Source organism: Protomyctophum bolini, assembly GCF_963924005.1.
Source record: "Protomyctophum bolini genome assembly, chromosome: 5".
Classification (NCBI taxonomy): domain Eukaryota; kingdom Metazoa; phylum Chordata; class Actinopteri; order Myctophiformes; family Myctophidae; genus Protomyctophum; species Protomyctophum bolini.
The window spans coordinates 28985431-29012714 of NC_137866.1; the positions used below are offsets into that span (position 1 = coordinate 28985431).

General features: G+C 42.3%; 1 protein-coding gene and 1 long non-coding RNA gene across 3 annotated transcripts; both read left to right on the top strand.

Annotated features, from left to right (window-relative positions):
- The first annotated feature begins 785 nt into the window (after positions 1-785).
- On the top strand, positions 786-25925 carry eif2d (eukaryotic translation initiation factor 2D). Of its 2 annotated transcripts, XR_013964045.1 has the most exons (16): positions 786-972; positions 3087-3277; positions 4501-4584; positions 5093-5183; positions 7320-7427; positions 7967-8265; positions 10010-10127; positions 11382-11427; positions 12307-12413; positions 15112-15264; positions 15525-15614; positions 17349-17444; positions 18041-18161; positions 18929-19103; positions 22026-22160; positions 25875-25925. XR_013964045.1 is itself a non-coding variant. In XM_080763559.1 (15 exons), exons 1-15 carry the CDS (start codon positions 917-919, stop codon positions 22094-22096), a joined length of 1806 nt encoding a protein of 601 aa, XP_080619685.1. In that variant the 5' UTR covers positions 786-916; the 3' UTR covers positions 22097-22206. The 2 variants fall into 2 exon arrangements, 1 of the variants encoding a protein (XP_080619685.1); XM_080763559.1 differs by lacking the exon at positions 25875-25925 and having other exon boundaries at positions 22026-22206.
- LOC308316014 lies at positions 22268-24208 on the top strand. The gene is made up of 3 exons (XR_013964101.1): positions 22268-22883; positions 23152-23212; positions 23925-24208. It is a non-coding gene; the product is annotated as an uncharacterized lncRNA (long non-coding RNA).
- Positions 25926-27284: the final 1359 nt, after the last annotated feature.

The following is a 27284-nucleotide window of genomic DNA, read 5'->3' on the forward strand; positions in this document are numbered from 1 at the left end:
TCATATAGTATATGTTGGTGTTCATTTTATGTTGAATTGTGACAGCATGTTTTGCATGTCTGGGATTTGTGAGGAAGGTTGTTGATGTTTGAAACATTGGAAAATACAATATTGTTATTTGGTTGGATTTACAATAAATGTTCATGAGGAGATTATCCAGTGTGCAGACTGTTCTTTATGTATTATTTTGTTGTTCAGAGACCTCGTGTCTCACAGACTGACACAGTGTATTGTGTCCTTCCTTGTAACACTTGTCATTAAAACATCTAAACTAAAATGTGGAACGCCCTACCAACAGCCGTTAAGAGATGTGAATCCCCCCTATATGTTTCCATACTGTCCATACTTTATTTTTTATTTTTACTGCATGTGAATATGAATGATTATCTGTTTTGCATAGAAGTGTATATTTGTATGTCTTTAAATGTTCTGATGAAAATTGTAAATGGAGGACCCTGATGTAAACAAGTCTTTCTGGTTTTATCCTTCTATTTAACTTTATTGTCACATCACAGACAGTTTACATTTGTAAAAAGTAGGTGGACATTTTATTCACAATATTTCAATATTGTACTTTACTCCACTGAAATCATTTGACAGCTTTGTACACACACACACACACACACACACACACACACACACACACACACACACACACACACACACACACACACACACACACACACACCGTCCCTTATGTCAAAGCAGGCGGGCGGAACCATACAGCACAGAGTACGTGATTTTGTGTTTCCCCTCGGTCAGTTTACATTTTCGGACCGAAACGCCCAGAGGGCCAGCAGTAGCACATTATTATTATTCACTAAGAGAAAGATGTTTAAATGTTTAATTAACGAATATATATAATTTAACTTATTCAATAACTCCCTTCATATAACAGACATGCTGAGTTTCTAAGATGTTTACCAAAGCGTTCCGCGTGAAGTCCAACACGGTGCTCAAGGGATCAGCCAAGTGAGTCATGCTTGTTACTTATACTGACAATAAACAAACATTTAAATAATTATGTTTGTCACAGTGCAGTGCTGTGGTTGTCAACCTTTTCAGGCCGTGACACACTCCTCAAAACAATTAAATTAGAACTGCGGACCCCCTAGCCTAAGATTTTTGACTCTCGTGGATGTATTTATCTATTTGTTGAGGCATTACATTTTGTTCCACACAGATACATATTGTGAAAATACTAGCAGATCTCATCATCTACAATTAAGCTCACAACTTGGCCAATGTTTTTATAGTATTGTTTTTAGTTTGATTACTTTTGCAGTAATGCTGTTTTTCTTTTCTTTTCCCCCTCACTGTATATGTTTCTTTTCCCTTTTTACCTCCTCTATGATGATTTCCTGTTTTGACTATATAGTTGTGTATATTCATAGTCTCTAGTCTAAATGTTTTGATGAATTGAAAATGGTGGGCACTATGGTAAACAAGTGTAATGCTTTATGGTGTCGTCCACTCACAGTTAACAGTTTTTGTATTGTGTTGTATGAAGTGTAGGCCTACTGTAATTCTGCAAACTGTTAATAAATCAATCAATCAATCCTCATTCAAAACTGCTATTATATTAGAATTGGGGACCCCCCACCAACCCTGACAAGCATTTGGAATTGTAGAAGTTGAGACATTATGTTGTTCCACACAGATAAATCATTTGTGAAAATAGCCGATTAGCTCACAATTCCCCCCCCCCCCCGAAGCAAAGATTTGAGTTAAACGTTCGCTCTGAAAGAATATATATTCAAAGATTTGCGCCTCATTTTCACGATTTTTCAAAAATAGCAGATCTACAAGCTCATAGCGTGTAGATCTGCTATTTTTCAATAGCTAGTATAACAATGCTTAAAACACAGAATGGGATAAAAAGGTCTTTAAATTGTCACTCACTGTAGGGAATGGGATTCACAGATAGCCTACCCTACCGAATCGATGTTTATTATAATAATTTAGCCGATAGCTGTTATTGATACCAATATATGTTTATTTAGTTTTTGTTGTTTTTATTTCCCCCTTTTGTGCCAGGGAAACAAATACATATTCAATACAAGAAATAAATATTCAGAATCTACGTAACAGCTTGATAGGCAGATAACCACAATGCTAATCAACAACAGATAAATATTGGCTCAGTGTGCCAAGTGCCATCGGTTAATGTCACTTTTATTTGCCGATACCGATATGGACTGATAACGGTCGGTAATCGCTAATCGGCCGATACCGATACGCCGAAGCACACTTATTTCTCTCAGTGTCACATGGGGTCTTCAACATTGTTCAAGCCACGGACCCTTATTAGACCTGAGAACTGATTCTACAAAATGTCTTCTAAATCTAAATCATCATCAGTGGTGCTCAATCTTTTTCCATGGCAAGGAACCCCAGAATTATCTGAATTTGGTCGCAGACTGCCCATCTGAAAATATGTTGTTCCAGCCAGGGAACCCCCAGAAGCAAAGACTTGAGTTAAAAACATTCACTGTGAAAGAATATTTATTAAAAGATTTTGCACACATTTTCACGATATTTCCAAAATAGCAGATCTACAAGCTCATAGCGCTGCACTCGGTGCCGTGCTACGAGCTTGTAGATCTGTTATTTTTCAACAGGTAAAAGTTTAAAATAATGGTTAAAGTGGTTAAAAGGCGACACCGATGCGGCCTCAGGTCTAAAATGGGTTAACCCATTTTGGGTGGGAACCCCTTTTGGTGTTAGCATCATGCTATGCTTTAGCTATTGAAAAATAGCAGATCTACAAGCTCATAGCTTGTAGGTCTGCTATTGTTTTTTAAATCGAAGAATGACTGACATGGAAACATAGCTTTTTCAGAAAACTGTCAGGATGTAGAAGACATTTTTAGAATCTGATCTCAGGTCAGAATGGGTTAAGGGACACACTCAGGCTCTTCTTTACCCGACGTTCCGACTGTCATTAGACCGACACCCCAACACCCTACCTCAAACCCTAACCACAAGCACGGGAGCAGCACGTGTCCGACCGCATCATGTCCGACCGTTGTTTCCGCATGTCGGTCGTTGGTGTGTCTAATCTACGTTTGTCTCCCCGCCGGCAGGAGGAAGCTGAAGTCGGACATCGCCGTGGCCTTTCCCTTGCTGTCTGCAGAGGAGCTGTCCGAGCTGGTCCCCAACAAGGAGGAGCTGAACGTGGTGAAGGTGTACGCTCATAAGGGAGAGTCTGTTGCGCTCTATGTCCTCCATAAGAACCCACTGCTCTTTGAGCTGGACAAACGACTCTATCCTACAGGTAAATAACTTGTGTTCTGACCTGGAACTTATCTGTGTCAGCTTTAGTTTGAACCACTTTTAACCATTATTTTAAACTTCAGCTGTTGAAAAATCAAAACGTGGTGTAAATCCTTACATATTATATTCTTTCACAGCAAACCTTTTTTAACTCGTATCTTTGCTTCTGGGGGGTCCCTGGAACAATATCTTTTCAGATGGGGGTCGGCGGCCAAATACATATAATGTTTGGGTCCTTGACACATGCAATAGTTTGAGAACCACTGACATAGAAACATAGGTATTTTCCACAAAACTGTCATGTTTTAGAAGACATTTGTAGAATCTGGTGTCAGGTTTATTGTGTGCCCACACAACACTTTAAAAAAAATAACCCAGGGTGCCCACGTTTTACATAATTTTTTTTGACATAGTTCTTATTATTATAAAGATGTCTTTTTTTTTTGCAAAGACGTCCACAGACGTCTTGGGCACCACATAGGCACATACGGGTAACTCCCAGGACGTCTGTGGACGTCTTGGGCACACAACCTGTTAAAGGAGAATTCCATACTAAAAAGCTTTCTTACCTTTCTTTGTAGTTGTTACGTCCCCACCAAAGAGGTCCAGGTGTTATTTTGTGCTCCTTATTAGCTATTTCCCTTTAGCCTGGCTCCAGCCCCTGAATCGCTAGCCACATTAAAAATTGATGTTCTGGCGAGTGAAACGAAATGAAAATTCAGGCTGAGTGTCAGGCTAATTTCCCTTACCATAAGCCCTAAATGAATTGCATTTAATTGAATGGGAATTGAATGGGGCTATGGGGTGTTGTGCTAATTCGCTTATTTCCATCGCTTTTTTTTAAATGTAAATAATATCCCAAGTGTCACACTTTACTACTTATTTCGATGGAAATAAGCAAATTAGCACAACACCCCACATCCCCATTCAATTCCCATTCAATTCAATGCAATTCATTGAGGGCTTATGGTAGGGGAAATAGCCAATAAGGAGTTTTTGCACAAAAAAACACCTGGACCTCTTTGGTGGGGACATAACAACTACAAAGAAAGGTAAGAAAGACTTCTAGCATGGAATTCTCCTTTAAGAGTGATTAAGGATACTTTGTAGAGATTCAAACATACATCACTATTAAGAAAGTATTTGTGATGTGGACTGAGCCGGCTGACTAAATGTGTGCAGAAATCATAATTATGAGTGATGTACATTTATTTTTTCTTTCAGTGTACATGCTCTGGCGCTTCCCTAACGTCCTGCCAGCGTTCACCACATGGCCTGCTGTGCTTCAGAAGATGATCGGCGGAGCAGGTAAGATTATGTTCATACGTCGGAGACTTGAACACTCTAGACTGAGTCTAGTAGGCTAGGCATACAGTAATACTGTTCAGTGTCTCCCAAACATTGGCTCACGGACACAGTTTTTCCCTAGAATGATATATACTAGAGTGGTGCCCGTGAGGCCTCTACAGTGGTGACGTGGATTACACAGTCACACGTACGTACAGACAGAGACTTGGTGCACTCAAAAAACCCAAAATGAATAAAGAAAATGTATGTGCTAAAAATAAATAATAATTCAAATCTGTTCTGGTCTTTAGATCAAAAGTTTGGGAACCCCTGCTAGTATGTAGCTAGCGGTAAAAGTGACACTTTTCAAACTTTGACTTTGAAAACGCACGCACGGCACGCACGCACGCACGCACACACACACACACACACACACACACACACACACACACACACACACACACACACACACACACACACACACACACACACACACACACACACCCTCTTATGCTTGTGCATTATATAGATCTGATGCTGCCAGGAGTGGTGATTCCCTCCAGTGGTCTTCCAGATGTGCGGCAGGGAGACTGCTCTGCTGTTAAAGTGGTGAGCAACAGGTAATACAACACAAACTATACTAACTACTTAGTTTTAATTTGTCTTAAGAAAACTATAATGAACATAGGGATTGTTAAGAGGTTAGGTGTCTATCCACATTGCTGAATTACATCCTACTAGTACCGTAATTTCCATTTATGTCATGTCATATCTATATTATAGAGCAGTGTTGTTTTCGTTGACTAAAACTATGACGAAAAATGTTCGTCAACTGCCTTTTTTCACTGACAAACTAAATGGAAACTAAATGAAAATGAAGCTATTGTGACTAAAACTATGACTAAATATACTGTCGATTTTGTCAACAAATAGAAACTAGACTAAAATGTTAGAAAGGGACTAGTGGACAAGAGATCCAGTATAAGTCATTTTACACTTTTGCATGCTGGTTGCATGCTGAAAATATCAGATCTACAAGCTCACAACGCGTCGTGCTGCAATGCGTTGTGAGCTTGTAGATTGGCTAGTGAGCTTGTAGATCGGCTAGTGTAGTGTAACATCTGCCATTACGACGGCATCAAAATACATTTTAGTCGACTAAATCAACCGTGGATTTAGTCGACGAAAACTAGACTAAACACTAAAACATTCCAGGTGACTAAAATGTGGCTAAAAGTAAATGAAAACGTTTCAAGAGACTAATGACTGAAACTAAAATAGAAATAAAAAAACAACACTGTGATAGAGGTGACCTGGCTACAGGCTGTGTATGGCTGTGACCTCGTCTACTACTGCCACCTAGTGGTGTCACTGGGTGGTGGAAGAATTACAGGCATGTGTATTGGGTGGCTGCAAAATGCATGTTTGATTGATTCAAGAGTATGATGGCAGAACCACAGAAAATGTGACGTTCTCCTCCATTACAATGACATTATTAATACCCATTTAGACCTGAGGACGATTCTACGATTCTGAAAAAAAACAAAAATATGTCAGTGGTGCTCGGCCGCCAGAAATTGGCCACCGACCCCTATCTGAAAAATATTGTTCCAGGGACCCCCACAGAAGCAACACTAAGACTGTGTGTGACTAAAACGAAATAAACTATTCAAGAGACTATGACTAAAACTAAAATCAAGATTTGCTGGTGGAAACCTCATGTCCAAAACTGTTACTTTTCAGGATTCAAATTGAACAAAAAGAGCAAAAGTAGCAGATCTACACGCTCAAAACACGTCGCTTCAAGCCTTGTTTACAGCTTGTAGATCTACTACTTTTGATGCTTTTGTGTGATCAAGCTGGGCGTTAATTGAGCAGTTGAGACGAATAACAGTCCAAGTCCATCATTTATTCTGACCCCTCCCCGAAAAGGTGTCCTGAACCCTTATCCATCATTTTGGATAAAGACAAGTTAACACAATCCATGCCACCTGTTACAATAGAAACGCTGGCCAGGTGCCAGAGATAAGGGACAAATGAAAGACTAAATAACCGTGCGCGCATCCATCGCGTGCACGTCAGATTAAAACAATAAAATAAATAAAATATATATTAAAACAAAAAACAGGTTAACAGGTTTCTGCCCAGACAGCAATGATATGGGCACCACGCTATGTTTGAGCATTTTCACCAATAATGACGACATGGGCTCCTGTGGTGGTTGGCACCATGTTAACAGTGCTGTGTGGTTGCTCTGTGTGGTTTCAGGGCTCCCATGGCCGTTGACACCATGTTAACATTGTTGTGTGTATTCTCTGTGTGGTTTCAGGGCTCCCATGGCCGTTGACACCATGTTAACATTGTTGTGTGTATTCTCTGTGTGGTTTCAGGGCTCCCATGGCCGTTGACACCATGTTAACATTGTTGTGTGTATTCTCTGTGTGGTTTCAGGGCTCCCATGGCCGTTGACACCATGTTAACATTGTTGTGTGTATTCTCTGTGTGGTTTCAGGGCTCCCATGGCCGTTAGCACCATGTTAACATTGTTGTGTTTATTCTCTGTGTGGTTTCAGGGCCTCCATGGCCCTTGGCACCATGTTAACATTGTTGTGTGTATTCTCTGTGTGGTTTCAGGGCTCCCATGGCCGTTGGCACCATGTTAACATTGTTGTGTTTATTCTCTGTGTGGTTTCAGGGCCTCCATGGCCCTTGGCACCATGTTAACATTGTTGTGTGTATTCTCTGTGTGGTTTCAGGGCTCCCATGGCCGTTGGCACCAGCACCATGTCCAGCACAGAGATGTTGAACATTGGCATGAAAGGGAAAGGCGTGTCGATCATCCATACCTACATGGATCAGCTGTGGTGAGACGCTCAGACTATTCATTTACACATGTCACACAAACGTTGATTCTCTTCACCATTTCAAAAACCTCAGTCCGTAAGATTTATGTCCTAACTAGTGTTTTTGATGCGAGCGCCGTCATTTCTACTGATGAGCTAAAACAGAAAGCCCACCGTCTGGACAGATATGCTAGCTTCATTGTTTTCCTTCATCCAGAGTTTCTTTGAGGCATTACATTGTTCTCTCTGTACTCTGCATACGGTAATTATTATTTATTCCAGGGGTTCTTAACCTTTTGGACTGGGGACCCCCAAAAATACGTTGGCCATGCCTCGCAAAGTTGCAACTCAAAAACAATGCCCTTGCTTAATTTCTTTTATCCTATTTGCCTTTTTTTGGGGGCATTTTGTGATAAGAGCGGTCCTCCCTCTATTCTTGGGCCCCACAACAATACTTTGGCCATGCCTCGCGACTCAAAACCGAAGAAGCAAGCCTGCTTGTGTAAACTAAACAATGCCCGCTTTTTTATTTTTTTATCCTATTTGTTTTTTTTTCTTAGGGCATTTGGTGATAAGAGCGGTCCTCCCTCTATTCCGGACGCAGGATGTGAGGGTCTGGTGGGGAACGGAGAAGGAAGTGATGAAGAGGAGGGGGAGGAGGAGGAGGGAGGGGTGGAGCAGCGGCCTGCCGAACAACTGACCCCAGACCAGCCCTGTCCTGCCATGGAAGACATGAGTCTTAAGGACACGGGAGAAGAGATCGGTCTTCCACGTGAAGAGCTGAGTCTCAAGGTCGCAGGGGACAAGGACACAGGAGACGAGGAGGACTTGAATGATGAGGATCAAAAAGTACCACAAGGTACCTATCCTGTCCCTTGACCTTTTGGCCCCAATTAGGCCCAATAGAGGGTATGCGCGTGACATCATCATACCCAGAAGTTATGCGAGAATAAAAACTACTTTCTGGCCTTGACAGCCCATATATCCAAACAGAATCTGATAGCATTACTTTAGCATTATTATGTTAAACTCACTTTGCTACTCACTTTGCCACTCGATTTGACATTAACTTTATGCATGCGCATACCGTCTATTTAGACTGACAGTCACATCCAGTCAAATCCGATTCAAATCATATTTATTTCTCCAAATCGGATCTTTTGGCCTGACCGTTCACACTGGATTTGAAAAGTGACCAGATCGGATCTGTCACAGATCTGTGTGTTCCGATTGGCAGCCAAATCCAGCCTGAATCAGATCTGGGCCACATCCAGATTGGAATCTGAAACACAAACAATAAGTCTAAACACAAACAAGTCTCATATAATCCTGATTTAGATCAGGTTTACTGCATTGAGACTGAGATGGATCTCCTGAAATCAATTTTGAATCAGATTTGAAACCACCTCTGAATGTGGCTCAGCTGCTCAAGTAACATTTGTAAAAATAGGATTCCATGGTGACTTCCTTGTGTTTAGACTTATTTAAACAAATCAGATTCCAATCTGGTTGTGGCACAGATCTGATTCAGGCTGGATTTGGCTGCCTGCCAGTGTAAATGGGGCCTTATACACCTGGAAAGCAATTTTGTATTATTATTGTAATAATATATAATATTATTATTATGAATTATTAGTACAATACACTAATTATTATTAGTGTATTGTACTATTGTATGTTCCGGTATATTGCAACATTTTTTAATAATAATTCATGTCTTGAATAACATATTCAAAAGCTCTCCTTCGAAAATAGCAGAAGTACAAGCTTCTATATCAGCTGTTTTCACAGAATGTTTGTTTGTTCATGACATGCCCAGAAGAGGGAGGCTAGAGTTTAAGTATTTAATGTTTGCACTTATCACCGCACAGAGGTACAATTTAGACTAAAAGGATAACACGGATAAGTCCTGGGGACTTGTTATGATGTACGAAGCAGGGCCTAGTGGTCCAGGCGCATGCCACATAGGCTCTGGCCTGACAGTGAGTCGCGTGTTCGAGTCCCATTCATGATAACCTTTTATTTGCTGCATGTCTCTCCCCTTCTCTCTCTCCCTCTTTCCTGTCTTCACTTGATACTATCAATAAAGGCAGAAAAAGCCCCCAAAAAATGCACAAAGCAGAAATAAACGGAAACACAACACCACCTTCTTTCGATGGGATTTTACGTTTACCTCCCTTTGTCGAAACCAGTGATTCAAATCCTTTAATGGATGCTAATAATTGCCAAAAAAAAACATATTTTGCTGTGATGTGGTAGTAGGATTTTCTTGCATTCTCTCTTCAGTGTTCTTTTTCCTCCTGTTTCTATAGTAGAGCTGCATGTTCTTTCACGTTCTTCATCTATTGTTTTTATTATAGAGGGACTGAATAGCTGTTGCCAGACCTGGGCAGACAAGCGCGGCCGTTTTCTGCTGTCTGCCAGCATCTCTTCCGGGTTTTTAGACAGCTGGTGGATGGAAGCTTCTTTTCCATCCACCAGCTGTCTAAAAACCTGGAAGAGACGCCCGCAAACAGCGGAAAACGGCCATGCCTGTCTGCCCAAGTGTGGAAACACAGTTCGCTCTCCTGTTTAATGTTCTTCTTCTGTGGTTTTTATTCTAGAGGAACTGGATGCTCTCCTACTGCAGTGTTTCCTTCATGCTCTGAAGACCAAGGTGAAGAAGTCAGAGCTCCCCCTGCTGACCAGCACCTTCCTCCGCAAGTACATGTTCTCCTGCTGGTACGTACAGCGTGTTTAACCCATTCTGGGTGGGAACCCCCCCCACCCCCCCTGTTCGCTCTGAAAGATTTGGAGCACATTTTCTCGATTTTTCAAAAATAGCAGACCTACAAGCTCATAGCACGGCACTCAGTGAGCTATGAGCTTGTAGATCTGCTAGTTTTCAATAGCTAAAGTATAACATAATGCTTAAAACACCAAAAGGGGAGGGGCACGGTGGCACAGTTGGTAGTGCTGTCGCCTCACAGCTAGAAGGTACTGGGTTCGATTCCCGCTCGGGGCACTGTGGGTGCTGGCGGCGTGTTTCCTCCTCCGCGTCATCAGTGCCCATACCCGAAGGCGGGGTTGGCGAAAGGGCCTTTCTGTGTGGAGTTTGCATGTTCTCCCCGTGTCCCCTAGGGTAGGTACCCTCACAAAAACATGCAGTAATCCTGGTCTCTAAACTGCCTCCCCCTGGCCAGCCGGGGCGGCTGATGGAGGGGAAAGGAACTGGTTGGAATAACGTGTTCCTTCCACGCGCTACGTCCAACCAGGGAAACTCCCCCCTGTCAGGTGTAAAGGAGCAACTTGGACACTCAGGCATGAAGGAAGCATGAGTTAAGTCCGTTGCTCTCCCCAGGTTGGCGGAGGGTGTGTAGAGCCCAGGATCACATTAGATGATTGACACAGGGGTGAAAAATGGGTTACAAAATCGTGGGATAAAAAATATATTTAAAAAAAAAAACACCAAAAGGGGTTCCCGGTGCTGTGGAGAGCTACTATAATATGTTATCCCAATAATACTCGTCTCCCTTCTGACTCCAAAACTATGGAATGCACTTCCCATTACAGTCAGAACTGCAGCCTCACTCCCAATCTTCCGCCGTAGTCTGAAAACCCACCTGGTTCAGACTCCATCATGGCCCGTATAGCACTTACCCTAGCCCCTTAGATAGCACTTTATGTAGACTTAGATAGCATTTTATACAGACTCATAGCATGTGATGTAGACGGCACTAGAATTGCATTGTATGTAGTTATAGCACTTTATAGTATAGTATAGTTTCATTATATAGATATTCCACGGTTACATTCTTAGCGTACGCATCATGAATACTACTTTTTATGTATGTGATGTATTGCCATGCTTTTTTGTTCTTGGCTAATGTGAATCTCTCTGGATTAAGAGCGTCTGCTAAATGCCTAAATTGTAAATTGTTATGAATGCTGGCTTCAAGTGATGGCACTCACAATATATTTCTTGTTATTTTGCAGTCCAAATGGAAAACAACTGGACATCAGGAGATCCAGCTATAAGAAGGTACAGTGAGAACTTGAAGTGCAGTTATAGGATTGATTGAATACTATTACGGTAACGGTTAAAAAACAGGAAAAAAGCACATGAAAGTACAGTTCAATACAAGGTCTGCTAATAGGGATTTATAACCCAAGAAAGCCTCTGGCTTGTTTCCCAAGTCATCGTCAGACATACAGTAGGTGTATCCATGGGTTCATGTTGTTGCTGTGAGTCTCCACCAGATGTCCAGGCTCTTCCAGACCTGGGGTAGGCAACCTTAACACCCCGAACGCCCGGGGTTATTTAATCCATTAAATCAGAGCGCCCAGCGATTTATAGCTGCGGAGCACATTTAGCATTTAGACGGACCGGATGTTATCCCGGATGTGGCTGAAGCAGCTAGATACAAAACACTCTTGAGGCGATCGACAACAACGGGAGGTATGATTAATTCTATCGCGACTAGCGACGGGACCGCGGTGGGCCGTCTAACACATGATCTTGGCTTAGAATTGGACGGAATGATTTAGATCAAGAGTTATTCACGTTTTAATCTAATCTAATCATATATTTTGTTACACCATCACTAAACATGGGTGTGTTTTACCCAATATAAAATATTCCATGAAAAATATTTCTCATCAAAATATATCGCAGTACAGCAATACATGGTAAATTGAGGTACTCTTCTTTAATATTTCATCATGACTTTTCACAAAAAAAAGTCTCTGTGTGTCCACCAGTTGTCCATGTTCCTCCAGAGCATGGGTTTAATGTTATTACTGCGTGTGTGTGTGTGTGTGTGTGTGTGTGTGTGTGTGTGTGTCCGTCCACCAGTTGTCCAGGTTCCTCCAGAGCATGGGTTTAATGTTATTACTGTGTGTGTGTGTGTGTGTCCACCAGTTGTCCAGGTTCCTCCACAGCATGCAGCAGCAGCATCATCTGGTTCAGGTCAAAGAGCTCAGTAAGGGAGTGGAGAGCATCGTGGAGGTGGACTGGAGGAACCCTCAGTCAGTACCCAGACCATTATTGAACCCATTTTAGTGCCGCACTACGAGCTTGTAGATCTGCTATTTTTTCACTCAGGGGTAGAGTGGCCGGTAGAGACCATTATTTACTCAGTGACTCAGGGGTAGAGTGGCCGGTAGAGCAACTGGATGGGAAACCCGTGAGGTTCCCAGTTAGATCCCTGTGGGCTCCCCCCAGTTAGTTAGTGTGGAAGTGTCCTTGAGCAAGACTCTGAACCCCTAACGCGTCACAGCGCGACTTAGGGTGAGCTTGTAGAGCTTGTAGATCGCTATTTTAAGCATGCAAGTGTAAAATGACTTGTACTGGATCTCTTGTCCACTAGTCCCTTCCTAACATTTTAGTCTAGTTTTTATTTGTTGACGAAATTGTCAATATACTTAGTTAGTTTTAGTCATCATAGCTTAGTTTCCATTCAGTTTTTGTCGACGAAATCAACACTGGTCTCTATCTGTGTCGAACCCTTTCAGACTGTTGTCTCTATCTGTGTGAAACCCTTTCAGACTGTTGTCTCTCTCTCTGTGTGAACCCTTTCAGACTGTTGTCTCTCTCTGTGTCAAACCCTTTCAGACTGTTGTCTCTCTCTCTGTGTGAACCCTTTCAGACTGTTGTCTCTCTCTGTGTGAACCCTTTCAGACTGTTGTCTCTCTCTCTGTGTCAAACCCTTTCAGACTGTTGTCTCTCTCTGTGTCAAACCCTTTCAGACTGTTGTCTTTCTCTGTGTGAACCCTTTCAGACTGTTGTCTCTCTCTCTGTGTGAACCCTTTCAGACTGTTGTCTCTCTGTGTGAACCCTTTCAGACTGTTGTCTCTCTCTGTGTGAACCCTTTCAGACTGTTGTCTCTCTGTGTGAACCCTTTCAGACTGTTGTCTTTCTCTGTGTGAACCCTTTCAGACTGTTGTCTCTCTCTGTGTCAAACCCTTTCAGACTGTTGTCTCTCTGTGTGAACTAGGGGTGCAACGGTTTTCAACCGAAAACCGAACCGTTCGGTTCCACATACACGGTTCAATGCGCTCTAATGAACCGCGCTATTTCGGTTTGCATTAATTAATTTATTACAGCTGCGAAGAATGTATTTCTCGGTCACACACTGGCCTACTTAGAAGTCTAGCACTCTATCGGTCACACACCGTCCTACTAAGAAGTCTAGCACTCTTTCGGTCACAGAAGTGTAGCACTCTGTCGGCCCACCCCCTACACACACACACACACACACACAGAGAGAGAGAGACGGCATGATGAGGAGAATCCAGCACTCGTCTTTAAACGTCGTTCTTGGAATAATTATTGATCGTCATACACAGAGACACACACAGCGGAGTAACCTCGCGCCAACAGGCTTCTAAGCACGGTCGTTGTAAGTTTGTTCAGATCTGATTCTGCATCTGCACTCGCTGTTTGAGTGCTAATTAAGAGGGAGAGTGAGAGCAAAAACAACCCGCAGCAGGACATTCATTCCGTCAGAAAAGTACCAACAAAATACTCCCATGTCCAATCCATGACTGTAGATAGAAGCCCTTCTTCTAATAATATAAGCATAATATCCTTAAATCCTCATGTAGACTTATTGTAAACTTTTGTAGGCTATTTTTCTGAGACACGACGCATTCACTGTGAATGACTCCCCTCCCAGGAGACACTCTCCTCTCCTCTTTCCTGCATGTGCCCCGTGTGAGCGCATAGGTGCATTTATTTCCCCTTAAAAATAATGATGAGGCACATTAAAATAGCAATATAAGGTTTTTTTCCCCCTTTAAAATAATGAAAAGGCAGAAATGCCTAATAAAATAATATATGCTAAAAAAAGAGAAGAAAAGAAAATGCTATAAATAAACTTTTTTGAGTGGTGCAAGCCAATGCCTGGCTGGCTGGCTGGGTATGAGCATGAAAACAGCGTGGTTGTTTTTCACCACCTGTGCACAACCTAACACACACGCACATTATTAACTGTATACATGATGATTTCGTGTGTGCCAGTACAGTGACACTAGTACAGTACAGTACAGTAGAGGGTACAGTAGGGCGCGTTCCTGGGGGTCACTTCACAAGGGGGTATTTTTTTTTACTGTACCGAAACCGAACCGAAACCGTGGCCCCCATACCGAGGTTCGAACCGAACCGTGGTCTAACTGAACCGTTGCACCCCTAGTGTGAACCCTTTCAGACTGTTGTCTCTCTCTGTGTGAACCCTTTCAGACTGTTGTCTCTCTCTGTGTGAACCCTTTCAGACTGTTGTCTCTCTCTGTGTCAAACCCTTTCAGACTGTTGTCTCTCTGTGTGAACCTTTTCAGACTGTTGTCTCTCTCTGTGTCAAACCCTTTCAGACTGTTGTCTCTCTCTGTGTGAACCCTTTCAGACTGTTGTCTTTCTCTGTGTGAAACCTTTCAGACTGTTGTCTCTCTCTGTGTGAACCCTTTCAGACTGTTGTCTTTCTCTGTGTGAACCCTTTCAGACTGTTGTCTCTCTCTGTGTGAACCCTTTCAGACTGTTGTCTCTCTCTGTGTCAAACCCTTTCAGACTGTTGTCTCTCTCTCTCTGTGTCAAACCCTTTCAGACTGTTGTCTCTCTCTGTGTGAACCCTTTCAGACTGTTGTCTCTCTCTGTGTGAACCCTTTCAGACTGTTGTCTCTCTCTGTGTGAACCCTTTCAGACTGTTGTCTCTCTCTGTGTGAACCCTTTCAGACTCTTATCCTTTAGGGCTCCAGAACAGCCTGAAGAAGAGCATCCGGTGGAGGTAGGAGACGGCGGGGAGAAGCCCTACCACCCTCCAGAGATCATCAGCCTCTACTCTGTGTCAGCCAGGCTGGAGCCTCTGTTTCTGGAAGCAAACAAGAGGTGTGCTTTATTTTTTGCAAATAATCCGTATATTCATTACAAATGGAACCTACATGGACTCGTAAGTAAGAGTCCGTTTGGTTCCATTTGTACCTTCAGAGTTACAGACCTGTACGTGTCTGTAACTTATGGTTAAAAAAGTTTAAAAGTTAGTCGGTCTGTAACTCTGTGAGTGTGTATGCAAACTATGCATGAAATGTGTGTGTGTGTGTGTGTGTGTGTGTGTGTGTGTGTGTGTGTGTGTGTGTGCGCGCTCACAGGAAAGGCAGCGTGCTCCATGCTTCAGACGTCAGACTGATCATCACAGAGTATGTGAAAAACAACCAGCTGGTGTATGAACATAACAAAAAGTAAGTATTATAGTAGTATTATACTGTAGTAGTATAGTACAAGTATCATAGTTTTATACTCTACTTAGTAGAGTATGTGAAGAAAACTGTGAACATAGCAAAAAGTAAGCACATCATCACATGACAACAAACAGCATGCTGCCTGCCACTATAATGACCTCTGTAAGTAAGGACAGCTAACACAAGGAGGCTGGCAGAACCACTGAAACACCCTGGACAACGCTCCACACGTCCCAGACTCTTCTCTCTTCTCTAAAACACCCTGGACAACGCTCCACACGTCCCAGACTCTTCTCTCTTCTCTAAAACACCCTGGACAACACTCCACACGTCCCAGACTCTTCTCCCTTCTCTAAAACACCCTGGACAACGCTCCACACGTCCCAGACTCTTCTCCCTTCTCTAAAACACCCTGGACAACGCTCCACACGTCCCAGACTCTTCTCTCTTCTCTAAAACACCCTGGACAACGCTCCACATGTCCCAGACTCTTCTTCCTTCTCTAAAACACCCTGGATAACGCTCCACACGTCCCAGACTCTTCGCTCTTTTCTAAAACACCCTGGATAACGCTCCACACGTCCCAGACTCTTCTCCCTTCTCTAAAACACCCTGGATAACGCTCCACACGTCCCAGACTCTTCGTTCTTTTCTAAAACACCCTGGACAACGCTCCACACACGTCCCAGACTCTTCTCCCTTCTCTAAAACACCTGGGACAGCGCTCCACGCGTCCAAGACTCTTCTCCCTTCTCTAAAACACCCTGGACAACGCTCCACACGTCCCAGACTCTTCTCCCTTCTCTAAAACACCCTGGACAACGCTCCACATGTCCCAGACTCTTCTCCCTTCTCTAAAACACCCTGGACAACGCTCCACACGTCCCAGACTCTTCTCTCTTCTCTAAAACACCCTGGACAACGCTCCACATGTCCCAGACTCTTCTCCCTTCTCTAAAACACCCTGGACAACGCTCCACACGTCCCAGACTCTTCTCCCTTCTCTAAAACACCCTGGACAACGCTCCACACGTCCCAGACTCTTCTCCCTTCTCTAAAACACCTGGGACAGCGCTCCACGCGTCCAAGACTCTTCTCCCTTCTCTAAAACACCCTGGACAACGCTCCACATGTCCCAGACTCTTCTCCCTTTTGTGAAACACCGTGGACAACACTCCACACGTCCCAGACTCTTTTCCCTCTTCTGGCTCCAAAACTATGAATGCACGTTTCCATTGCAATCAGAACTGCAGACTCACTCCCAATCTTCCACCGTATAGAGTGTATGCGCGTGACATCATCATCAAACACGGAAGTTATGAAGGAACACCTACTGAGTGTCAACAAACTACTTTCTGGCCTTGACCCCTACAGAAAAGTCATATCTGATTGCATTAATCAACATTAAACAATGTTAAACTCACTTTGCATGTTGCTTTGCTACTCGATTTGCCACTCGATGTGCCATTCACTTTAAGCATGCTCATACCGTCTATTCTGAAAACCCACCTATTCAGAATCCATCTTAGTCCGTAGCACTTGCACTAGCCTCGAAGACCTTACAATACAGGCATATGAAAAAGGCTAAAGTTATGTCATTTAGATAGTAGACATAACATTTAAATAAAGACATAAAATCCTGGTCTCTAAACTATAAAAACGTTCGCTCTGAAATAGCAGGTAAATTGAAGGAAGGCCTTGACCCTGTGTCACTCTGCTTCCTGTTCTCTCTAGTTACGTCACCATAAACCCTGCACTGTGCGACTGTCTGTTGGAGAGGACGGAGTACCAGGAGATCAGCGCGCTCAAGTGGGACGAGCTCTTCAGCAGGTACACACACACACACACACACACACACACACACACACACACACACACACACACACACAGACGCAGTCTCAACTAGACTGGGATCTTATGCCATTTTCAGGGTTTTATGATCCGGTCGGGAGAGGAAATAACTTATGTTGTGTAGTTCAAAGCTTGTTGGACACATGATTTTTGAGGACTTTAACCCATTCTGGGCGGGATCCCCTTTTGGTGTTTTAAGCATGATGTTATGCTTTAGCTATTGAATATAGCAGATCTACAAGCTCGCAGATTGTAGATCTGCAAAACAAATTCAATCGTGAAAATGTAGCGCAAATCTTTTATCTATATCCTTTCAGAGCAAAACTCAAATCTTTGCTTCTGGGGGGGGGGGGGGGGGGGGGGGGGGGTCCCTGGAACAAAATATTTTCAGATGGGGGTCGGCGGCCAATTACATATATTTTTGGGAGTCCTTGACATAGAAACATAGGGTTTTTTCCATTTGTAGAATCGTCCTCAGGTCTAAATGGGTTAAGCACATGGGGGCCCCAGTTTGGGCCGGCCCTTAATTCCCAGGCCCGTTGAGAACTCTAGTATTATGTGTTTCCTATTGACAGGACTCTGAGCAGAATGCAGCAGTGTTACCAGCTGGTGTTTCCTGGACAGGCTCCCATCACCAAGAAGGGTCAGATCGAGCCCATAGACATCTCTGTGGCTTCCAGAGGATCCAACAAGAAGGTGAGGTTCACTTCTCTTCCAGAGGATCCAACAAGAAGGTGAGGTTCACTCCTCCTTGATGTAGAAGCAGAGGTTCACTTCTCCTTGATGTAGAAGCAGAGGTTCACTTCTCCTTGATGTAGAAGCAGAGGTTCACTTCTCCTTGATGTAGAAGCAGAGGTTCACTTCTCCTTGATGTAGAAGCAGAGGTTCACTTCTCCTTGATGTAGAAGCAGAGGTTCACTTCTCCTTGATGTAGAAGCAGAGGTTCACTTCTCCTTGATGTAGAAGCAGAGGTTCACTTCTCCTTGATGTAGAAGCAGAGGTTCACTTCTCCTTGATGTAGAAGCAGAGGTTCACTTCTCCTTGATGTAGAAGCAGAGGTTCACTTCTCCTTGATGTAGAAGCAGAGGTTCACTTCTCCTTGATGTAGAAGCAGAGTTTCACTTCTCCTTGATGTAGAAGCAGAGGTTCACTTCTCCTTGATGTAGAAGCAGCGGTTCCCAAACTTTGTCATGTCAAGAACCCCCAAATGGACACTAATTAGCCTGCGGACCCCCATTTGAAAGGATATGCCAGGGACCCCTCATAAGAGAAGATTTTTACGGCTAGTAAAAATCTATTAAACTAGTCAACTAGTAAAAATCACTAGAAGTGAAAGCCCTACTACCTAGTAGGTCATAAACCCCCCTGCGCATGGCCTGTGTGTGTGTGTGTGTGTGTGTGTGTGTGTGTGTGTGTGTGTGTGTGTGTGTGTGTGTGGTTGTAATACTGTTTCCATCCTGTAGGTGACACTCATCAAGAACCTGGAGCTGTACGGTCTAGACCCCGTGGCGGTGTCCAGCGCTCTGAGACACAGAGTCCAGGCCAGCTCCGTCCTGCAGCCGCTCCCTGGAGCCAAGGACCGCGTCCAGGTCCAGATCCAAGGCAGCCAGATACAGCAGGTCGGCAACCTGCTGTTAGGTAGGTGGTGTGGACATGGTTATTATTACATCAGGTCTACAACCTGCTGTTAGGTAGGTGATGTGGACATGGTTATTATTACATCAGGTCTACAACCTGCTGTTAGGTAGGTGGTGTGGACATGGTTATTATTACATCAGGTCTACAACCTGCTGTTAGGTAGGTGATGTGGACATGGTTATTATTACGTCAGGTCTACAACCTGCTGTTAGGTAGGTGGTGTGGACATGGTTATTATTACATCAGGTCTACAACCTGCTGTTAGGTAGGTGATGTGGACATGGTTATTATTACATCAGGTCTACAACCTGCTGTTAGGTAGGTGATGTGGACATGGTTATTATTACATCAGGTCTACAACCTGCTGTTAGGTAGGTGGTGTGGACATGGTTATTATTACGTCAGGTCTACAACCTGCTGTTAGGTAGGTGATGTGGACATGGTTATTATTACGTCAGGTCTACAACCTGCTGTTAGGTAGGTGGTGTGGACATGGTTATTATTACATCAGGTCTACAACCTGCTGTTAGGTAGGTGGTGTGGACATGGTTATTATTACGTCAGGTCTACAACCTGCTGTTAGGTAGGTGATGTGGACATGGTTATTATTACGTCAGGTCTACAACCTGCTGTTAGGTAGGTGGTGTGGACATGGTTATTATTACGTCAGGTCTACAACCTGCTGTTAGGTAGGTGGTGTGGACATGGTTATTATTACATCAGGTCTACAACCTGCTGTTAGGTAGGTGGTGTGGACATGGTTATTATTACATCAGGTCTACAACCTGCTGTTAGGTAGGTGGTGTGGACATGGTTATTATTACATCAGGTCTACAACCTGCTGTTAGGTAGGTGATGTGGACATGGTTATTATTACATCAGGTCTACAACCTGCTGTTAGGTAGGTGATGTGGACATGGTTATTATTACATCAGGTCTACAACCTGCTGTTAGGTAGGTGGTGTGGACATGGTTATTATTACATCAGGTCTACAACCTGCTGTTAGGTAGGTGGTGTGGACATGGTTATTATTACATCAGGTCTACAACCTGCTGTTAGGTAGGTGGTGTGGACATGGTTATTATTACATCAGGTCTACAACCTGCTGTTAGGTAGGTGGTGTGGACATGGTTATTATTACATCAGGTCTACAACCTGCTGTTAGGTAGGTGGTGTGGACATGGTTATTATTACATCAGGTCTACAACCTGCTGTTAGGTAGGTGGTGTGGACATGGTTATTATTACTCTACAACCTGCTGTTAGGTAGGTGGTGTGGACATGGTTATTATTACATCAGGTCTACAACCTGCTGTTAGGTAGGTGGTGTGGACTAGGGCATTAAGCAACTAGTCCATTAGTAAATCCCCTAGTCGACCGTGTTGGTACTAAGAAAAATAGCAAATATATATTTCTTCCCTTTTCTTTTTTTACATAATGGGTAGTTAAACAACAAGTCGACTAGTAAACTAGGCAACTAGTCAACTAGTAAACAGTTATAGAAGTGAATGCCCTAGTGTGGACATGGTTATTAATTTAAAGGACAAGGAAGTAAAATATGAGTGTTATTTTTTTTTCATTTGCTGCTTTCTTTCATTTTAGGTATTTTAGCTGTTTTTTTATTTACTATAGTCCTAATAAACCCCAGGAAATTACATCTGGCCACAAAAAAATCACAGGATCTACAGAATGTGAAGGTAGCCTACTGGGGGGAAGCCACACTGTGTGTCATAGGCTCAATATTGTAATATTCAATATTACAATATTCAATATTCAATATTGTATATATGTCAGTTTGACACATTCAGTAGAACTCGTGATCTTTTGTGGCCAGATGAAATTTCCTGGGGTTTATTAGGACTATAGTAAATAATTAAAAAATAAATCGCTATAAAATACATATTTAGCCCCATGCTCGAATGTCAAAACAGCTAAATTTTCAAAGTTCAAGTTTCAAAGTTAGGGCTGGGCAATTAACCGAAAATATATCAGAACTGATAACTCTAAACTGACTTATTTAGAATTTAGACTAGTGCTGCACGGTTCTTGCTCAAAAGTGAGTCTCGCCTTTCCAACCACAAGAATTGAGACGATGCTCACACGATTCTAATTTTTTCCCCCCCATGAAAATATGTATAGAGGGTATGCACATGCATAAAGTGAAAGGCAGATCGAGTGGCAAAGTGAGTGACAGTGAATTTAATGTTGTTTAAAGTCATTTAATGGAATCAAATAAGACTTTTCTGTTGTACATCTGCCATTTTCACACTTTCTTTTGAACCCATTTACACCTGAGGCCAATTATATCTCTTCTAAAACGTCTCTATGTCAGTGGTGCTCAACCTTTTTTTTTTCATGTCTGCGAACCCTCATCTGAAAATATGTAGTTCCATGGACCCCCCGGAAGCTAATATTTGAGTTATGAAAGAATATACCGTAATTTCCGGACTATAAGCCGCTACTTTTTTCCCATGCTTTGAACCCTGCGGCCTATACAACGGTGCGGCTAATCTATGGATTTTTACAGATAACGGCCACTAGGGGACCTTCTAAATCTATCTCTATGGCCGTCTATGGCCTCTATGCGTCTTATAGCCCAGTGCGGATTGTATATGTACACATTTAGCTGGTGCGGCTTATATTCAGGTGCGCTTTATAGTCCGGAAATTACGGTATATTCAAAGATTTGCGCCACATTTTCACGATTTAAAAGAAATAGCAGATAAGCTCATAGCGTGACACGAAGTGCCACACTATGAGCTTGTAGATCTGCTATTTTTCAATATCTAAAGTACAACATAATGCTTAAATTATTGTTCATCAATCATAGTGGTGGTTGTGATAATGATTGGAATCGCCCAGCCTTATTGTGAATTGTTGTGTTATCGTTTCCATGCGTTCTGTTTCGTTTTGCATCCACAGATCAGTACAAGATCCCCCGCAAGTTCATCCAGGGTCTGGAAAAAGCTCCCAAGGGTGGCAAGAAGAAATGAATATCACGACAACCATGTACCTTACCTACCGACCTACCGTACCATCTGCTCTGTAGAGCTTACTGTATGTGAAATATAGCATTCAGAATAATAAAGTTTACTTTGTGTGAGAGCTGATGAAGTTTGTCATTACTTAAAGGACCACTTCGCCACTATTCAACCTAATCTGTGTGTTTTTTATCATTAGCATATATGCTAAAATACCCCGGAGTATTATCATTGGTAGTCTGTAGCTCCGTGGGCGCACTTTCAAAGCTGTCGTCCACTTACGTATTTGTCCCAAAGTGACGTAAGTGGATGACCCTCGGTAGGCTCTCAGAAACTACAAGGGACTGGACAGGTAGGGTTGCCGTAGCTAGCCTAGCCGCGAAGGACACGGTCTCTCGCCTACACAACAACAACGAGTTGTGGCTACTCCACAACAACAAGTCAGTATGGCTACTCCATGGGAGTTTTTGGACGAGATAATTTTAAATACATATTGGCAGAATCTGCGTTAGGGTCGTTATATTATGAACCAGAAATATACGGAGGAAGGAATGCATTGACGGGGACAACACTGGCACTGCTAGTTGCTGTGGGTGGACTGATGCCTGCTGGAGCGACCTAGCTATAGTAGCTAGTAGCTTTCCCTGAACCAGTACGTCGCACACACAAACTTTTCTGCCCAGGAAAAGCCCAGATAGTGTTGACTGTTTTACTGAGAAGTGGGGACATGCGTTCAGGATGCCTCAAACTGGAAGTTGCAACCGAAGCCCGATGGACCAAGAGGGACATTCAGATTTAAGTAAGTGTTCAATGTATTTACAGCTTATATGTGTGTGTGTGTGTGTGTGTCGCCACACCGTATTGTTTACATAAGTGTCAGAGGATATAGGCACGGCTTCAGCCTACAACTTTTCGGTCCAAACATCTTCTATTCATTCATTCAATTCAAAACTGTATGTATGGCATGCCATCTGAAGCAATGTACAGTATTAGCCATGGGCTCGTATGTTTCAGGGTTAGCAATGTAAACATTCAAGTGTTATACCTGTGTCCATTCATTCACTTAGGTCAGCCCAGATGGTACTACAGAAGGCTGATGAAGCTGAAGATGTCTTTGATGGACTGATGGTGAGCCATACATACTCAACTCAAACTTCATACATAAAGCACATTACTGTATTTGCTGTATTTAGTTTGACCCCCTAGAAAACTAGAGGGAATATCATTTTCAATAAAGGTTCACATATTTATATATGCTTTTACAAAGACCAGTGGTCAACCAAAGTCCCGTAAAATGTAGTAAATATACTGTCATTTATACTATAGGCCTACTGTGTCTCACACACTTTTATGACATGCAATGCAGCTCAAAGTGCTTTACAGAGCAATGGAGAGAAAAACGCAAGGCATAAAACATTGAAATAGAAGGCAGTCATGTAGGTTGGAAGGTCACAGATTCCGTTGTTTTCTTTGGCAGTATTCTGCAGTCCAGAATTGCAGTAATCGAGCCCAGAAAAAACAAAGGCATGGATCAGTGTTTTTGCATCATCTACTGACTGACAGGCTCTGATTCATGCAATATTTCTAAAGGTAAAAAAAGGCAATCTTGGTAACATGATTGTGTGAATACTTTCTACAAGTCAGGTTGCCAAGTCTGCTTATTATTATCATTGATATTTGATATAGTTGTAGCCTACCTACTAATTTGGACGGTAATCTTAACAGTCCAATACCCAAGTGTACATCACATGAAACATACTGCACATAGCCTACACACTCAGTCGTCCATTCCAGTAATCATTTAGTGCTTTCACCATTACTGACTCTTGTCTCACCACAGCATGTGCGTCTCCTGTCCTGGCCAGAAGCTGCTCCAGCGACATGTCATCATGCAGAACCACCTGCCTCAGTGACCTCTGACTAATGCACTTGTATGATTGTACATGTAGTTTGTTAGTTTCCAGTTCAACCATAGACCCCTGTTTTTATAGATTTATGTAAATCAGTACTATTAAAAGATAGTTGATTTGATGTCAAGTTTGTTTTATTTTTTCTCATGTAGGCCTATTGTATTTATACATTTTGACCAATTCCTAATACTCTGAGGCTCAAACTGTCAATATTGCATCAAAGGCCACCGTGATACAAATCATTCACATGTCTGTTTATACAAACAAGACCACAATGGAAATAAGTGTGACTTTATGTCAGTGAATGTGTTTTATTGTACTGCAACATAAGGTTTAAAAAACAAGGCCACACAGGCAAAGTTTGTCCTCCTACTCAGATTACAAAAATCGGACAGTGTGCAAGAATCCCAGAAGAAAAAGGATCGAATCAATATTGCTATATAAAAATACTCTGTTACAAGTAAAAGTCCAGAATTAAAATTGTACTTGCACAACAATATTGGTAAAGGCTTAGGAGTAGTACATGTCTAATATTTGAAAATGAGATCACATTCTTTTATCAATCCAGATTGTGTTCAATAGCAACATACAAAGTAAATTGTATCTATATAATATACTGTATACTTGGGAGTTCCTTGAAAGCCACTTATTCATCTCTTGAGTTGAAGACAGCCACCGAGACCTCAGCTCCTGCAACAAATAAAGTATTATGCAATTATGGGCCTCTGACCAATCATGAGACAATATGGTAAACAATAAGGTTTTTTATTTTAGCAAAACATTTGAAAAATAGCAAATGTACAAGCTCGCAGCACGGCACCAACTCCAAGTGACGCACTGAGCTTGTATATCTGCTATTTTTGAATAGCCAATGCAAATACAGATGCTTTCCCGGTTTTAAATGCTTTTATGTTTGGTTTGTAGTTTGCAGCTTGATATGGAAAAATTTAGCTCTGTTCCATAGCCTTACTCTGAGGCTATGGACCAGAGCTAGGAAAAATGGTGGCGTTTATGTGGAGGGTGTTCCAGTTACAAACAGCAACAAAATCTTTATAATGCTGTAAGCATCAGAGACACTCGGTATGTCAAATTAATTTATAGACATCACAACAACAACCACGTGTAACAACAACCATGTATTTTGAAAGGAAATGCATGTGGTCTCCTCCTGTAATGCAATCGCCATTCATTCAGTGTCTGGTGTACTGTACACAGCATTGTAGCTTTAGTTTATTATGACAATAATGACATACCTCTGTTCTGCAACTTCTGCTTCGATGATGATGATGCTCCGCGTCAATTCTTCCATTAGATTGCGGTTGAACTGGAAGATATCTGCGTTGGTGAAATGTTCACTGCACACCCAAAGTGGTTCACACAGCTGGGATTGCATCTGTACTTCATAACGATTTCTAAAAACAAAGCCAGCCAGTGGAATTTCGAGTCCGACGCTGCGCACGTTCGAAATCACTACTATTACGCTACTTACTATCAGAGACTACTAACTACTATACCACCACTACTGCTGTTACTATTACAACCGCTAAATATTAGCTATTATTATTACTTCTATCGCTTTCAAGTCAACTCTAAACAACACGAGAAACTTTCAGATGACAGCTTCCTGGGGGCTGCCTCACTGCCTCTCTGTCTGTCGCGCAATGCACTGTGGGTATTGTAGGAAATGATATTACCGTGCCTCAGCTCATTACATGACTCGTTCTCCGCAGCGGTTTCGCCAAATGTAAATATTTTTATTGTTTTCATGAACGGATATCATACTAAAGCATGACAAAGGCCATATAATAGTGGCGAACCGATCCTTTAAACTGCTGCTGCCGTGGCCTTTTTGTTTTCTTTGTGTTCTTTATTCTCTTCAGTGTCGAGTTGCTGCGTTGGTTCAGTCAGACCAGGCCAGGCGTCTCCCCACCCAGTTCAGTCAGTTAGGTAAGCAGTTAACACTTCTACTGCTTTAAATTAGACCAAATCAAACCACCTAGGCTGCCGGGATCAATCTATTACCATTGGAGCATACGCAGAAGTATTTGATTTTTTTGATTATTTGATTCACGAAAATCCGGGAGAAAGTAGTCCCATGGGTTGTTGTTGAAGAGAAAAAACATGCTGCCATTACGATGCGAAACCAAAACAGCATGGACAGCCTGTTGTAGTCCAAACAAACCCCTCGTTCACTTGCATTGAACTCATGTTCTCAGAAGCCCTAGCAGCCCAGAGCATGGCTTGAATTCCGGTTTCGTCAACATAACGCGACGGCCTCGTCACCCGTGACAAAATCCGCTCTTTCTTTTTAATTATTAAAATACGGCGAATAAAACACATTAAACAAATAGCGGGTTTAGCGTGTTACGCAGCAGGAAGCGGCTTGGACTTCTCATGCATAGAAGGAAGCATGTGGTCAGTCCGTTGCTGAGTGTAGAGCCCAGGATTACACTAGACAATTGACACTGGGTGTTGGAAAAAAATGGGTTACAAAAATCGTGGGATAAAATACAAAATAGAAAATAAGTAAGCATGCTGACCAGTTTCTATTTCACTGCAGCAGTTAACCTCGCTAGCCAGTCTCTGTTTCACTACAACAGTCTCTATTTCACTAAAGCAGATTGAAAATAACTTCAAACTTTAATATGTTATTTTAACCGGCGAGGAGGTTTGGTGTTCCGTCTTACTAAGTATAGAGAGTTTGGTTAAACTGAAGTGATACAAAATATTCTTAGGTTTATATATATTATGATGAATGAGTTTAAAAGCACGCTGATATTTTGTGTTTTGAGGATATTTTTGTTGTAGATAGTTAGTATATTTAGGCCTGTCACAGTTATTCTGACAATTATTTGACATAATAATGGCAATTATTTTTGCATAATCGTCAATCGTTTCCACGTTGGAAAATGTCCAAACATTTTCAAACATTTTTCCAAAGAATTTAATTTACCCTCATAATGTTGGGCTCACAGAACGCTATGTTGTTGTTACACAGGCACTTTTGATCGGGCCTCTTGACTCAAAGGCTTTGAGCTTTCAGAAAGAAACCAAAAATATACACTAGGGAAGACATATTTGAATATTCTAACCAAAGATCAATTAAAAGCAAGAGTGTAGAAATAGGTCTTAAGCTGCGCTTAAAAAATTTGGGACATATTTTGGCAGGCAATGGAACAACCATACCAGTTGTGTAGTAGAAGAACAATGCTAAACAAGACACGAGTGAAGAAGTCACTTCACACGGGTGTGATTTTATTTATTGATTCACCCATTTTTGCAGAGCACTC

Excerpts from the sequence above, each read along its gene's own strand:
- eif2d (XM_080763559.1), top strand. The coding sequence starts at position 917 with ATGTTTACCAAAGCGTTCCGCGTGAAGTCCAACACGGTGCTCAAGGGA. Across the intron at positions 3,278-4,500 it reads CAAACGACTCTATCCTACAG|TGTACATGCTCTGGCGCTTC; the intron begins GTAAATAACTTG and ends TTTTTCTTTCAG. Across the intron at positions 15,265-15,524 it reads TTTCTGGAAGCAAACAAGAG|GAAAGGCAGCGTGCTCCATG; the intron begins GTGTGCTTTATT and ends GCGCGCTCACAG.